At 41.4% G+C, this 15,282-nt stretch overlaps 1 protein-coding gene across 11 annotated transcripts in view; it reads left to right on the forward strand.

Moving 5' to 3' along the window:
* The window catches only part of LOC120960978 (regulating synaptic membrane exocytosis protein 1), a 52,714-nt gene extending 37,646 nt beyond the window's left edge, over positions 1-15,068 (forward strand). For 6 of the 11 annotated variants that reach the window (XR_005752681.2, XR_005752682.2, XR_007452177.1 and 3 more), the window contains 7 exons: positions 1,707-1,921; positions 2,002-2,160; positions 4,511-4,670; positions 6,643-6,829; positions 6,905-7,072; positions 7,165-8,436; positions 8,872-15,068. Coding sequence is in view for 2 of the 11 variants with exons in the window: in XM_040384482.2 (XP_040240416.2) it covers positions 1,707-1,921; positions 2,002-2,160; positions 4,511-4,670; positions 6,643-6,829; positions 6,905-7,072; positions 7,165-7,299; positions 8,872-8,874 (1,027 nt within the window). In the remaining 9 variants the exon portion in view is untranslated. Of the gene's footprint in view, positions 1-1,706; positions 1,922-2,001; positions 2,161-2,668; positions 2,826-4,510; positions 4,671-6,642; positions 6,830-6,904; positions 7,073-7,164; positions 8,437-8,871 lie in introns of those variants that run through there. The other 5 variants (XR_005752683.2, XR_005752680.2, XR_007452179.1 and 2 more) reach the window with 4 other exon arrangements.
* Positions 15,069-15,282: the final 214 nt, after the last annotated feature.

A 15,282-nucleotide genomic window follows, 5' to 3' on the forward strand; every position in this document is an offset into this window, starting at 1 on the left:
AGTGTGGAGGAGAAGGTGTACAGGAAACGGACTCGTTCGTTGGGAGGCGGGAACAGTGAAGAGGAGACGAAGGGCCGCAGGGACAGTCAGTGTGAAATGAAGAAGATCACTCCAGTGCAGGGCAGGAAGAGTAGGAGCGGTTCCAAAGCTAGTCTAGATCGTAGCAACTTGACGCTAAACATAGTCAAGAATGTCGACGCCGAAGAATCGTCAAGAAATCAGTCCGAAAAGGGCAAAAGCAAGAACATAGAGAAACCCACAGCAACTGGGAAGCAGGGAGAGAAGGAAAAGTGTACGGCTGTGGCAAAGAAAGAAAAGGAATCGAGTAAGGTCGGCAAAACCAGCTCCACATCCAAGCCGGGAGTGGTAAAATCAAAGTCGTCCACCGGTTCGAGTACACCGAAAAAGGGTACAAAAAGTCCGGCTAAAAGCGGGTCGGGTTCGATTAAGAAGGCAGGTTCTTTGAAAGGGAAACAGATAAAAACGGGAGGATCTACCCCATCCATTGCGAGTAGCTCGAAGGTGAAAGTTACCGAGAAGCCTAACTTCAAGGAGATAGATACGAAAAAGTCCAAATCCAAGCTGCCCTGTAAGAAGACGGACAGCAAGAGCCGTGTGGACGAGATCAAGTCCGAATCGACCGTGCTTTACAGCAGTTCGGAATCGATCAAATCCATCATCGATGAGGTGAGGATGGAACTGCTGCAGAAGCCAAAGTCGACCGTTTATCTGAGCGACGAAAGCCCGACCGTGCTGAACCGTAGCCACTCGTTCAGTGACGGCGAGCTTAACTACAGCAAACGCATCCACGATAGCTACGATAAGTATGAGTTTGTGGACGGTCGCAAGCACTATCTGCTCAAGGATGAGCGGTTGAAGCAACGGCTCACCGATCGGTACGGGCATGAAAGGGCGGTGGGATACGAGAGAAGTACCGATCGGCGCCGGGGTGACGATGAGTACGAGCGCAGGGGATGTCGCATGGTACCGGACGGTGAGGAGGATGATCCGCGCCGACGTCCGGAAATGTTTGCCAAGTGCAAATCGCGCAGCTCCAGCCTGGTATCGAACGATGCGGGTGAGATTCCGCTCCGGCGCAAGGTTTATCACAGCGACAGTGCTGAAGAGGAGGACGATGACGATGGGCGGGAGGACGAGGAAGAGGGTGACGATGAGGTGTTTGAAAGTTCGTTCTCGCGGGGCCGGAACTCGTCGTTCAATGGGAAGTCATCGCTGAAGCGTAGGGCACGGTATGATACGAGGCGCACGAGTAGCCTGGAGGGTTTGGATCAGTTTCTAGCCAACTTGCAGGATCGTAATCGTCGCGGGGGTCGCGACGGTGCTGGTAAAAACGATAGCGTACGGCACAGCTCCGTAAGCATTAACGAGAAGCCCGAATACTTTGAGTACACCAAGTCTCCCTCCTCACCGTACTGCACCAGTAGTAGTGGCCGTGGTAGTGCTAGTAGTAGAAAACCCGCTAACTATGCTTCCACTCTTTCCTCCAACAAATCCTCCAATGGCGTTGCGTTGCTGCAAACCACACCGAAACGGCCGTCGATGAAAAAATCCTCCAACATGCCACCGGCGGTGGGCGATGTTGTTGGCCGTGCGTCTGATGGTACCCGAACCCGTTCCGGCTCACCGTCAACTTCGGCCGGGCGCCTACCGGTGGACCATCAACGCCGGGCCCGTACCACCCACAGTGACTACGATGTGCGGGGCCGCAGCCGTTACGGTGGCCACAACGGAGGACGGGAAGCGTATCGGCAGCGCGATCGTGACCGGGACCGCGATCGGAACAGTAGCGATCACGAGCGGGACCGAGATCTGAGCGATCGAGAGCAACGGGAGTCGCGGGAGCGCGGCGAACTGGACCAAAGTCTTTCGAATACCGAGGGAACACCGGAGGATAAGATAGGTAGGCAATCCTGGACGAGTATTGCCATGAGAGAGGGAAATAATGCGCGTCTTCACCTTTGCTTGCTTGCTTGCTTTCAGACGGTAGCCTAAGTGATACTGCAGTGATACAGAGCTTGGATGCACGACGTAAGTTGGACCAACGTTCGCCGAAAAGCGAAACGCCCACCAGGGACCGGGACCGGTTCGGTACCGGTATGGGTATCAAGAGTAACTCGACGTCGCAACTGTCGGCAACAGGTAACTACTTCTGCATAAGCGTTGTTATTCGTGTGAGTTTGAGTTTTTGTACAGTGGTTGCTGGCGACGGAGGCGCAGCTATTGCGCCTAGCTTCCGCATCATTCCGTAAGGTGGCGCGCAACGACGCGGCGACCAGTGTCGCTTGTTGCTGTAGCGATGTTCTTGATCTGGCCAACTCGGTGTACTAAATTCTGCTCAGCGTCCCATTACAGAAGGCGACAACAAGCTTTTAGCAGGAAAGAGGAGAGCATTAAAAAAATAAATCCCACCCCAAGTACCCATGTTTCTTCCAAGCTTTTATTTCCTATTTTCGACTCCTTTTTGCTGCCTACAGTATTTCCCTCCCGCATCTCTTGTGTTTCTCATCCTTCCTCCCATTGCCCTCCCATGGTGTATCTCTCTCTTTCTGTGTGTGTAGCATCAATGTACAAAAAATACCATTCTCCGCCAATAGCGTACGGAACTGACACTGTTTTGATAATCAATTTCATTCAACATATGAAAAAGGTCGTAAGCGACGCATGGGGTTTGGTAAGCGTGGCAAGAATTCCTTCACCGTGCATCGAAGCGAGGAGGTGCTTCCGGGCGAGGTGCGCGGCGGCGGCGGTCTATCGCGGGGCTCGTCCGCCTCCAGCGATGGTGAAGGAAGTGCCGACGGTGACAGGTTCGCAGCAGCAAATTATTGTTTCATTTTAACACCCCTGTGCTGTTTCGTTGCTAGCAATGCTCTTTGACTTTAATTTGATCTGTTTTGTTTGGTTTGGTTTGCTTTGTATCAGTTTGTTTGTTTTTGCTTATTGTAAGTTATCAACTTTAGTTCGATTAGTTTTTGAATCTAATCTCTGAAACGAATGCGTTATAAGTAATTAAAATTCTCAGCAAAATGTCTACGCACATGCTAGAAGTTACTCGAGAAAGCATCTGTTTTTGCAGGATTAATTGATGCAGATGTTTACTATTAGCTGATTACTTTTTTTACGGTGCAATGGTTTCATTTTATTCCGTTCAGGTATTATGCTATTAGACGGTAGTGTTTTAGTAGTAGCATAGCAGGAAAAGAGTTTGGATTGATATAAACTCAAATAGAGAACTGAAAAACAAGATTTATCTTCTTTATTTTAGTATTTGTTTTGTTCGCGACCCAACTTTATTGTTTGCATCCCAAAGAATAGTCCTACGAGAAACGGAACCAATACTCAGAGAGAGAAAGAGAGGTTATAAACTCCATTTTTGTTGTTTGGCTTTTTTATATCGAAGTACGCGAACAGCGGGGAGAGATGCATATCATCGCAACAAGAGAATGTTTGAATGTCCAGTCGATCACCACACCGATACACCGGTTTGCTGTTGGCTTGGACTGTAACATATCTTACTGAGTATACTGATGACACTACACAACACAACACCGAAAAACACGTCCTACACCATGCGCACAAACGAACCCAAACACATAAACAGACGTATTATGCAGATGCCCATTCCACATCACAAACTACACCACTGTAAACTACATATGCTTATCTAGATGCGCGAGTACGAAACTGTATGGTTCTTAGTGTCTTGTTTTCTCTTCTGTTTTGTTGTCTACTAAGTATCGTTACCATCTCGATCGTTCCATTAATTGAACCGTTCTCTACATGGTGCATAGGGTAATATTGTTCTCTTTGTTTTCTGGGAGGGATGGCAAACTTACAGCAAAGCTACAGCCGTCAACCGTTCATTTCGATGGTAGAGTGTATAGTATCCGTTTGTTTTCTGTCGTGTTTGTTATGGCGTAGGAAAATGGCGTCAAGCTGTGTAAAAGAACTATGTGTCCTGGGTGCACGGGTGAGATCTTTCACCCCGGCCTGTTCTGGTTGGTGCTCATGGTGTATGCCAACAACATTTGCTTATGTGTCTGGCCGTCATGTAATTTCTTTATTCCGCTTGGGCAATTGTTTCAATATTTGTTACGTTTCATTTAGTTTTGCGTGTTTGTCATCGTCGTTATTGTCATGCTCCTTTCAGTTTTTGTACGTTTTGGTTGAAATAGGCCACCAGAGGCGTTCGAGTTCCGTTCTAGCGCGAGAATCTGGTTCAGTTCGGTACCATTGGAATGTGTAAGCAGCTGATCTGGGCTGCACTGTTTTGTTTGCATTACCATAGCTCTATGCCAAAAGTAGGCCAAACTCAGACATAGTAGCGTAATTTTTATTGCGGATAGTACCCCTCGCGTGGCTAGCAAAAGAGTCGACCGCGTCACCAGTGGCGCACCAGCTCACAAATGTACCATGTTGCCACCCCACTCTGATCGCCTTGTACATCAAATTCTGTCATCTCCATCTGTTGCCCATTCGATCTTGCTCGCAGACCAAGGAGTGTCGCCCTCATCCTCATCCTCGACGTCGCAGCGCAAACGAGCGTCGGCCGGTTCGATCCAACGATCGGTCGAGGTGACACCGATACCAGCACAGTCGGCAGCCTATCGGGCCGGAAGCTTACACTCGATCTCGAGCTCCGAAGGCTCCTCGTAAGTGTGTGTTTTTAGCCGCAGTCGGTGTGGCGCCGTGTTGCCGTATGCGAAAACGATTTCCGTTTCCGTTCCTTTCTAAGTTTTGCCTTTTGTTTTCCTGTCGCCAAACCGATACTATACTTTCACGTGTTATGTATCTATACTCTCCATTTGTGTTTCGCTCCTTCGTGTCTCTTTCTTCGTGTTTGTGACCCCTTTCAGCTGTCATTTTTGTTGTTGTGTGCTATCTACGTGTATGTTACACTGTGTGCTTTTGCTCTTTTACACACACATTCTCTTTCTTATTCTCTTTCTCTCTCTCCTTCTATTTATCTCTCCATCTGTCTCCATATCTACTCTCTACGCTTTTGTGGGTTATTGGCAATCTTTTCTCTGCTTTTGCTTTGGATGTTGCTATTGCTGTAATTGTAATTGTCTATTTGATATTTTTTGTTTTCCATTAAGTACCCGGAACAGGAGCTATAATGATGTTTCTTCAAGCAATTTTCTTAAAGTTGGCATATGACATTTTTTGCAAAAAAATATCTGCTTAATGAGATCAAAACTCTCATTGTTATCATTTCTGTATTAAATTTATCAGTTTTTTTCTTTTAAATTGTTTTGACTAAACTTACGCTCTTATTCTGAGTAGGGTTTACTGATATAGAGATGATACTAAACATATTCCAACACTAGCCATCAAATAGGTCAGTTTGTAGTAGGATGGTGAACTGCCCAGCTGTTTTTTATTGTCGATATTCATGTAAATAGTTATTCCTACTTCATTCCTTTCCCACTGGTACAATGCATGACTATCATTTAGCACCTTAGTAGTTAGCCGCTTGGTAGAATGCTCCACTACACGACACACTACAAACTGTCTATCTCTCCCTGTGAAGCGTTTTTCTCACTGTTCCATGCTCTATCGTTTTGTGCGAACGAATCAGCAACGTTCAACAGTACCAGTATGTATGTGGTTGTATGTATCCTTTCCGTCGCCATATGCTATTATAGTGGCACTTTGGTTGTCATCCGTTGAACAACAGAGGCCCTTACTCAAATTTCTGTGTGTACTCTGCTCAACCTTCTTGTTTTCTTGTACCATTTAATCTAGCTCCAATCCACGAGTTGTAGCTTTTGCGCAACGGTGCGTCACTCCAGTGTCGTTTGTTTTTCTGTCGATCCCGTACGCTAAAGATGTTTTGCCTCCTAAGCTCTCCTGTACGACTGTTTGATCTCGCTGTACTGTGCCCAAATGAAGAATACCGTATCTCCTGTTTTTCTAACGCAGCATTCCTTTCTATCGTCCACTGTGTGCGAGTACCCGTATATGTTTTTGTTTCTCTGGACATTCTCTAACCTTCTTAATCTAGAATGAGTAAAATAATTCCTATGTGTTATCTCAAAATTACTTCTATACTTAAGCATTAATTGAAAATCTCCAATCAAAGCATATGAGTTAAGGTTTTCTTATTTATTTTTAGTTGTTTTTATGGTAACTAAATACCAATAAATAACTAAACGTTAGTCTACATTTCGAAACCAAACCAATCTCTTTTCAGCTATAATTATTATTCACCGTGTGCGTGTGCGTTTTGATGTGCTTGATGTCTGTGTATTTGGTTGTTATTTATTTAGTTTGCGTCATTCTTGGCTCTCTATAAGAATGATGCTTTATAGCCAAAAACGACTAGAAAAGTATGAAAAGGAGCGAAAAGAAATATTACACTATCGTTCATTCGAGTCTCTTTTGCATACTTTCCTACTTAAAATTATGATTTTTTTGTATGAGTGCCTCTAGTTTCTGTTCTCAACTTCTTTAGGTACACTAGCTACCACGGTTTTGATTAATATTTAAGTTTTTTTCATTTGTATTGTTTGTTTATTGTTTCCACTTGGAAAGCTCATACTACGGCTACTAACATGTAATATTTACTCTTGTTCGATACCTATCGTCCTACATTTTATACCATAACCAACACCATGGCAGATGGTCACCGTCGCTAAGAGTAGCGGGTGATACCGGACCTTTATCGGACTTCATCGATGGTTTGGGACCAGGACAGCTAGTTGGACGCCAGGTACTGGGTGCTCCGGCCTTAGGGGATATTCAACTGTCTATGTGCTATCAGAAGGGTTCCTTAGAGGTTGAAGTGATAAGAGCAAGGGGATTGCAGGTAAGTTATACATCTGACGCCCTTGAATAGTGCGATCTTACAGCTCTCTTTCTTTCGCTTGCTCCTATCTTCAAGGCACGTCCTGGCTCAAAAGTACTTCCAGCGCCTTACGTTAAAGTGTATTTAGTTTCCGGTAAAAAGTGTATAGAAAAAGCAAAAACAACGACTGCTAGAAAAACGTTAGACCCACTATATCAGCAACAACTAGTGTTTAGGGAGCCGTTTGCGGGATGTATACTGCAAGTAAGTAGCGCAGAACGGATCCTTCCACGCTGATAGCGTCCGGCCGGTCAACACTATAATATTGGTCCTTTTCAAACCATTTTCCGCATCAGGTCACGGTATGGGGCGATTATGGTCGTATGGAAGGCAAAAAAGTATTCATGGGTGTAGCGCAGATCATGCTGGACAACCTCAACCTCTCACACATCGTCATCGGCTGGTACAAACTGTTCGGAACAACGTCACTGGTCAGTGGGCCACCTAGCTTGGGCCTGTCTAGAAGATCCTCGATCGCCTCACTCGATTCACTCAAGCTGTAAAGCCACTAACTGAACCATCACCAAACGAAGTTCTTCCTATCCCAGCTCGCCACTAACTCCATCATTATCACCGCTCTGACACTCGTTCTGTCGTCCTTGCTGTCCTTCTATCCTACTATCCTCTCACTATTCTATGTTGCTATAGACCAATCTAGATGAATAGATATTGTTTAACACTACCGCACACATACCTATGTTGCTGCTTCTGCGTGTGTAAGGCAAATAAAATGTATTGTGCATTCTGCTGATACACTCCAGTGCTGGCTGACTGGCTGTTCTTACTCTGAATCCTACTACTTTTAGTATAAAGAATATATTGTGTTTTCTCTTTAAATGTTTAGATTTCTGTTTCCTGTTCTAATTGATTTTGAAGTTGAACGGTCAGCCTATGTAAAATATGTTTTTGTTATAGATCATTCGTTATAGTGTATAAATTTGAGTCTTGGTTGAGTATAAACTCTTAAGGCTGTTGATCTGTTTAAAAGAAATAACAAGTTCAAGGAATTAATCACTGAGCTTTGACTTTCGAGAAAGTCGAAATTATTGAAAGATCAATTAATTTCACTAAAAGTCACTGAGAGCATGATTCACTACATGATAAACTCGAATCACAGCAAATGTACTTGGCTACCGTGGTTTGTATTAGTTATATTTAATAATAGAATATATTCATCACGAAAGGAAGTTATTGTTAATTAAAGCCAATGACATTGACAAATACTTCTGAAAATTGCTCCGATGTTGATGAAGAATAAGTTGATCAGTTATCCAGCACCTAGTCGCAGTATTTGGCATTTGAAGTTCTATCCTTAAAAAAAAGCCTATAAAAGGCTCCATCATAAAACTCCCCTCAAAATTCTTATCCTAACCCATGCTCCACCAGGACATCAAACACGGCGTTCATTGAAAGCCAGCACACTGTAGCTGGTTAGCTTGAGCACATTGTGCATCCCTCACTATCGCGAATGTGCGTAGTCAAATCTTAGCCGCAAAAAGTTCACGTAGCCACTAACAGTGCTAATAATACAGAACCTTGTTTTCCCACATTCGGTATCTCCTTTCTAGGTACGTCTGATATCATATTTCTTTAAGCAATCTTTTGCATGCTGTACTATCTAAATGTACCGCTTCCAATGTTCGCTTGGTCTTTGAGTTTCAGGATTGATTTTCTTTTGCTTCGTCACACAAGACTTTCAATGGATTCTGCACTGATCAAACCAAAACCGGTAGATTTCCTTGGACCATTAGTATTGCATGCTAGTTTTTCGTTTCATTTGTCATGCATTATCTTCTTCAGGTCGTGCGCATTAGTGTCATATTTCCTTACTTTTGCTAGCGCATTTAAGATATAGGGTTGCCTTGTTCAGCAAAATTCGTAGCTATAGTTACAGCTCGATAATATTTTCACCAAAATCGGCACAATAAAGTGTGATCCAGCAACTGTTTCATTATTTCTTTTTGTCTTTTTCCATCAATTCCAATTTGATCTGTATTTTACAGTAAGACAAACACGTTTCTAAACCTGAACTATAACTATGGAATGGTATGAGCACGTATTTCATCACCGCCCCAACGTACATCGACAGGTGAACAACACTGGACTTATCGCATATAGAAAGTAAATGCTACACACGAAAAATGGATAACAAATCAATCCATTCACGTATGCGCTATCAAAACCATTTACGGCCTTACATACGCAAAGGGACACTTTGGAGCTATTCACCAACGCACGGCTAAGGTTGGGATACAGTTTCGTTCCAGGAACTTCTACTGCTGAATGTGGTCTGCAGAGAAAGACAGCAAAATGAGACAAAACATACCCGTTTGTGCGCGATCGTGATTGATATTACTTGTTTTAATTCATTCGTTAACGTACATACTTTCAAGTCTTCTCCCGAGAATAGAAAACGTGGTACGAATAAACGAACACCATAGAGCGCAAGAATGACGACCTACTAAGTCCAAGCATGTTTGATAACAACTTATAGACGGGGAAAGTAGGACACACGAAGATCATTCCACCAAGTGAAAGCTTGAAGAAAAAGAAAACCTAGAGGTAATAGGAGAAGAAAAAAAAGAAACTCAAATCTGTGAATTTATTAAATTGTACTATTTGAAACCAAACCAAAACAGACACAAAAATTATATGGCAAGAAGCAGCTAACGAGTAAATGCGAGAATAAAGTTATAAAACAAATTAGACACGTATATGCTTCAGTAAACTGATGCATCGAAACAACAGGCAAAACGAGAAGCAAACTGATAGCAATGAAACGAAAGGTGTGAAAAACTCACCAAACTCGTGGATCTTGTGAGCTAGCGATCGCAGATGATGCTAGTGGATTTGTCACGTTCTTTAGTCTGCTCAACAGCAAGCGAACATTTTGACAAATGTTTGAACTTTGGCCAATGCTCGTTAGATCCGCAAGACGTTACCTGGCATCGTAGGGCAATCTGAGCCGTCTCGGGACGGAAACATTCACAATGAACGAAGGAAGTACAAAAGCAAGCTTTTGCCTTTGGCAGGATAAAGGGTAAGCAGCGTAGTGAACCGATTGTCCTGAAACGGTACTGTATGATGCTGTTATCGTACTGTAGGAGTTAAAAAGTCATGCAGTTGATCAAAGATAAGCAAACACCCAAATCAGTAACAAAAATATACACCCTTACATACACACAGAGCAACATTGTCATACTTAACTTATCATAAATGAACAAAGCTAAAAAAATGAAAACAAATAACAACTAAAATCAACATATTGTTTGCCTTAGCTCTCGAATACACGCTGTTTGAATAAACTCATGCTTTCGAAATCAGCTATTAAACAAACGCCCATTTACACAATAAGCAGTATCAACTGAATCGGACAGGTACTCCTGCAGAGTACAGAGTAAAAAAGCTTTGAGTCGCCCCATTGCTTCATGCTACGGGAGGATTGTTAATACGATGCATAGAACCGAGTGCAACCTGAGGAATAGCTATTACCACGGCAAGTATGTAAGCGAGCAGAAAGCTAAAAGTTGCGTAAGAGTGTAAGCATAATAAGTAAATTTGCCGGAAAGAAGGGAATGAGAAACGAGCCAAAAAATCATATCTTTATCAGTAAGAAAATTCTTAGCAAATATTAATACAAACGGAACAAATGACGAAAAGTGGAATAAAACACTGACACAACCAGACACACACATACACACACGTACACACATAACAAAACACAAACAAATGGAATAGGTACCAACAAATCAACATTATAGGATGCAGCACTTGTTTCGCTGAGTATCAGAAACGATAGGATTAGTTAGGAGCATGAAATAAAAGGATATCGTTCGAGTCCTGATTAAAAAATTACGCTAAAAGTGTAACGTTGTTTATGCAAGAGTTGCAAACAAGTGAAGTAAGAGATAGAGCGAGAGAGAGTTAGGGAAGAGGCGTGCAATTGTAAATGATAAACGATCGCATTTTAAGGTGCAAATCATCGCCAAGGGAAGTGAGATGAATCAAGAATCGAGAGCATTACGTATGCGTGTGTGTTACGCTTTTGCTCTGGTTAGTTGCTTGAATCTTGGCGCGCTAACGGTTGCAATCGCAATGGTGATACTGATCAAGCTCGATGTGCAAGAATTTATTCCAGAAGCCAAGCTGGTTGCTTAGTATCCTAAGCGTCTACACGGCTACACCATGCGGGACGTAATGAAATGGTTCATCTGTGTCCGTGGAAGGATTCAAATTAAGTTTTTGAAGCATATATTATTAGCAATCCAAATGTCATACATGCGTATTCTTCTCGTCAAACACCAACATTTGTGAGCTTTTTGAAAAGAACTATTGCATTTTGTTACGTTGAACCTGCACTATGGTTGAACTATGTTAGGTTGAACCAATAAAAAAACAATTAAAATTTTTGATTAATGATTTTCTTTTGATTTTGATTAATGTAGTTGGTTTTCTTTTAATTCCTGCACATTGAGGATGATTTGCACTACCGAGCGAAGTTTATATGTAAATATATACAGGAAAAACAGGAGAGGTAAAGTCGAAGAGGAAGGTGCTAGAAGTTAGAAGCTGCTTCAACTCCTGAATAATATACTTATCAGCATAGCATTGCACATGCACATTGAAGCAACCATTGAGTACGGTTTTTATTTATATCTTATTATCTTCCTCTCTCTCTCTCTCTCTCTTTCTCTTCTCTCAGCTCATTTCTTCCCCTTTAAACAAAGCCTCAGAATATAAAATTATTAGGAACAACAACATGCAACGAGCATCAGCTGTCTTTAAACAGAAAAAAATACAAAAAATAAATAAAATAACATAAAAACAAACAAACAAAACTATTAAATAAGATCAACTGAATGAAGGAAATGCTAAGCAAATAGACGCAAGAAAGATCGGTTGAGCAGCAAGGCCAGCAAGCAGCAGGTGTAAATAAGATCAGGTTTCTACAGGGAACTATAGGCGAAGCGATTCATTATCATATAGCCAATCTCAGAGACAAAAAATGGTTTGAAAAGACTCTCGATGAAGGGGACAGATCGTCAGGACAGTCGTTTGTTGTCAACCTGCGGTAAAGCAATCGTCTGTTTTTGGTTGATTGTTTTACCCTACGCTTGGAAACCTGGAACCATTTCCTCTTCGTTGTTTTAGATGATCAAGCTTCATGCCACATAACATAAACTGCAACTAATGTTTGGTTTACGAATACCTTTCGGAAGCTTTGTATTCTTGATTTATTATCTAACTCACGTTCGAAGTAAGCACAACGAAAGTAAGCAACCATACTCTATTTTCTCAATGTTTGTATATTTAGCAGAAGTGAGTTGTTTAAATGGTTGAATAACTGCACTACTGTTTTGTGCGGCAGCTTATGACTAAAAATGACAGGTTGCAGAGAAAGTTGATGCAGTTTGTTGGATTGTTACCCCCACATTGTCTGATCCGTCCAGTGGAAAATGGATTAATTTACGCCAAATAACGGAAACTTAAACACAACCTTTTGCCACGACCGCTTGTGTGTGTGTATGTGTGTGTTTGCGCTGCCTTGGAACACTCTTCGAGTGATGAAGCATAACCAGGACCAACCAGTTTTTCCTCCCATTCGTACTTCAGCGGTATGTTCATGTTTAGTTTATTTGCGAACTGAAGATTATGCATCGCGTGATGAGTCGAACGCGCGAAATAAGCATATTGAAGATGGGTTAATATTTTGTTTTACAAGATTTACTTTACGTCGCATTGCTGGTATGCCTTTTTTGTGTTTCCTGGAACCGTAATACGCTTAGTAAGGTAAGATTTTGAACGTCAACATGTTTACACAACCACTGTGTTTAGTCCATGATCTGGAACACAATTGACGGTGTCGAAAATTGTCATGAGAGAATTGGTGAAATAATGGAAAAGAACATTATCATCTGGAAAGTATAAGGTTATAATTATTGCTTTAAGTGCTTTGCAGTATATTACTAATACCAAATGCAAATGAGAGGGAGAAATAAATAAGTGAAAAATAACGAAGACAAACGAAAAAAAAAACATAATTCGAAAACAGCAATTGAGGCCTATTGACTATGCAACAAAAAAAGAAAAGAAAAACAAATGCATGGTTTAGAACACAGCACTTGTGTTATGCATTGACCAGAACAATGATTTAAAATTTTGTTCCGCTTGAGAGCTTGCTCGCTTATTATCCAGGATGGCGTTACGAGGTGATGCCTAAAATAATATACGAACGTGATAGACAGACAGGAATGGTTTTGGTACGAAAGAGCAGTCGTCGCTTCTTCTGCACACTATAGCAGTATCTTATGAAACGTTACACGTTATGAAACATTTATGTTAGTGTCGAATAAGTTGCTTGGAGCGTGCTGTTTTACCATGTGTGCGAGTATGTGTAGCCTTTTGAAAAGACGCTAATTGCGAACCAATCGTACTGCATCGGAAAAGATTATGCATTAGACACTACGCCTTCCTGTAAACGATCAGACGGTGTAGGCACACGTACACGAAACGATCCAGGGATGTGGAAATGTTACCACTATATCGATTATTTGCATTTCGATAGAAGTTTGAAGATAGACCAGAGACAACATCAAAACAAAAATAAAATATAAATAAAAAGGGAGAGGGAAAGAAACGTAAAGCAAACAAGCATGGCTACCCGCGTCGGTGTGACAAAAGAGTTCTTTGGAATGTGAGAAAATGTGTACGCTGAAAATGTATGTTGGGAAATACGGGAATAGAAATGTTAGTAGATAAACAAAAAAAAACAAATAAACAAACAAAAAGATTGTTGAGCGACATGAGTAAAGTAAATTAATTTACAAACAATTGATATAAAAGAATATTAACAAAATACATCTATAATTGAATCAACAATCCAACCAACCAAGTGGAACACAGAAAACCAACCACAACGTTGCCCTCCCTGTTTTTCTCATCGTCGACAGAAAACAGGGGAGTGGGTGGCGTTTGTACAAAGCTAGGGCGAAGGAAAACACATGAAACAACTAGTACTCGTAGCTAAGAACCAATGAAGTTAGACTGGGTGAAAAGGGTTAAAAATGCAAGTAAAAAGTAAATTTTAAAATTATTTTATATTAACTTAAGTAAACCATACTAACACATTCTCACCACACAACACATAAACATACAAACCAAACAAACTTTGCTGAAACAATGCTGTAAGTAAATGCTGAAAAAAGTCATACAGTTCACACGGCCAGAGGCTACATCCTTACTTCATGTTTTTTTACACACACTTTTACACATACACACACTTATACACAATTACACACACTAGAAGTTAATTGGAAAATCGATAAAATTATACATTAAACATGAAACAACATTAAGAATCTAAAAAAAACGAGCCAAAACAGAACGAAATGCGCTGGAGTACGCGAATGGTAACAGGTATTTTACCATCATACATTCAAATTTTGCTGGATGAAAACACAAGACAAACAATTAACACACGTGTACTCTACCCTACACATAAGAAGCGCCATCACACAAAACTCATTCCACTAGAGAGAACAATCCAAAATCAGTCACACTAGCCACACCGTCAAGATAGTGCAAAACATGTCACATGCGAATGCGGTTGTAATGCGATACAAGCGGATAAGGAGCGTAAATAGTAGCAACCCGATAGAGAGAATGAGAGGGAGCAAAAGAGAGAGAGAGAGAGAGAAAAGAGAAAGAGAAAGAGAAAGAGAAAAAAAGGATAAGAAACAGGATAATACAATATACAAATGTATTGTTAAACTGCATTATACTTACAGTGTCAACCGTTTACAGTAACATGCACACTATCAACGCGTATACATTGAACTCGTACACACAGAAGCATGAACACAAAATGATGAAGATGGAAAACAAAACATACGCTGAAAGTATGAACACATAAAAAGATAACGACACATGGTGAACGGACGACGAAGAGACTAGACGCTGCTCTTGTGTGGTAGGAGCGTGGCGTACGCGATTAAACGAGCGAAGGGTACGATCGCAAACATGAACATAATTCAAGAGAATATTGTAAAATACAAAAATTTCTATTATTATTAAAACCATATATAAATATACCGCAACAAAAAGTATATATATATATATTAAAGACAAGGAAAAACTGTATCCCCTCTCGGCTAAGAAAATGTCGAGAAACGACAATAAAACTGTGAGAATGAAAACGAAATCAAGACTGGTGAGTTTTTATTTGATCTCTTTGAGAAATGGAGTTTCGTTTACGGGTTTAACCCTGTCGCTGACAACCAAAAAAACTCCATATTCCAGGCAATTGGACTACCCGAAGAGCCAGCATCTTTGAAGGCTCATAACTGTTGAATGCGTAATCCAATTTCGTAATCCCATATTGCGAAATTGAAATTGAACAAACTAATGCAGTTTTT

Source organism: Anopheles coluzzii, chromosome 2 (assembly GCF_943734685.1).
Source record: "Anopheles coluzzii chromosome 2, AcolN3, whole genome shotgun sequence".
NCBI classification, from domain to species: Eukaryota; Metazoa; Arthropoda; class Insecta; order Diptera; family Culicidae; genus Anopheles; species Anopheles coluzzii.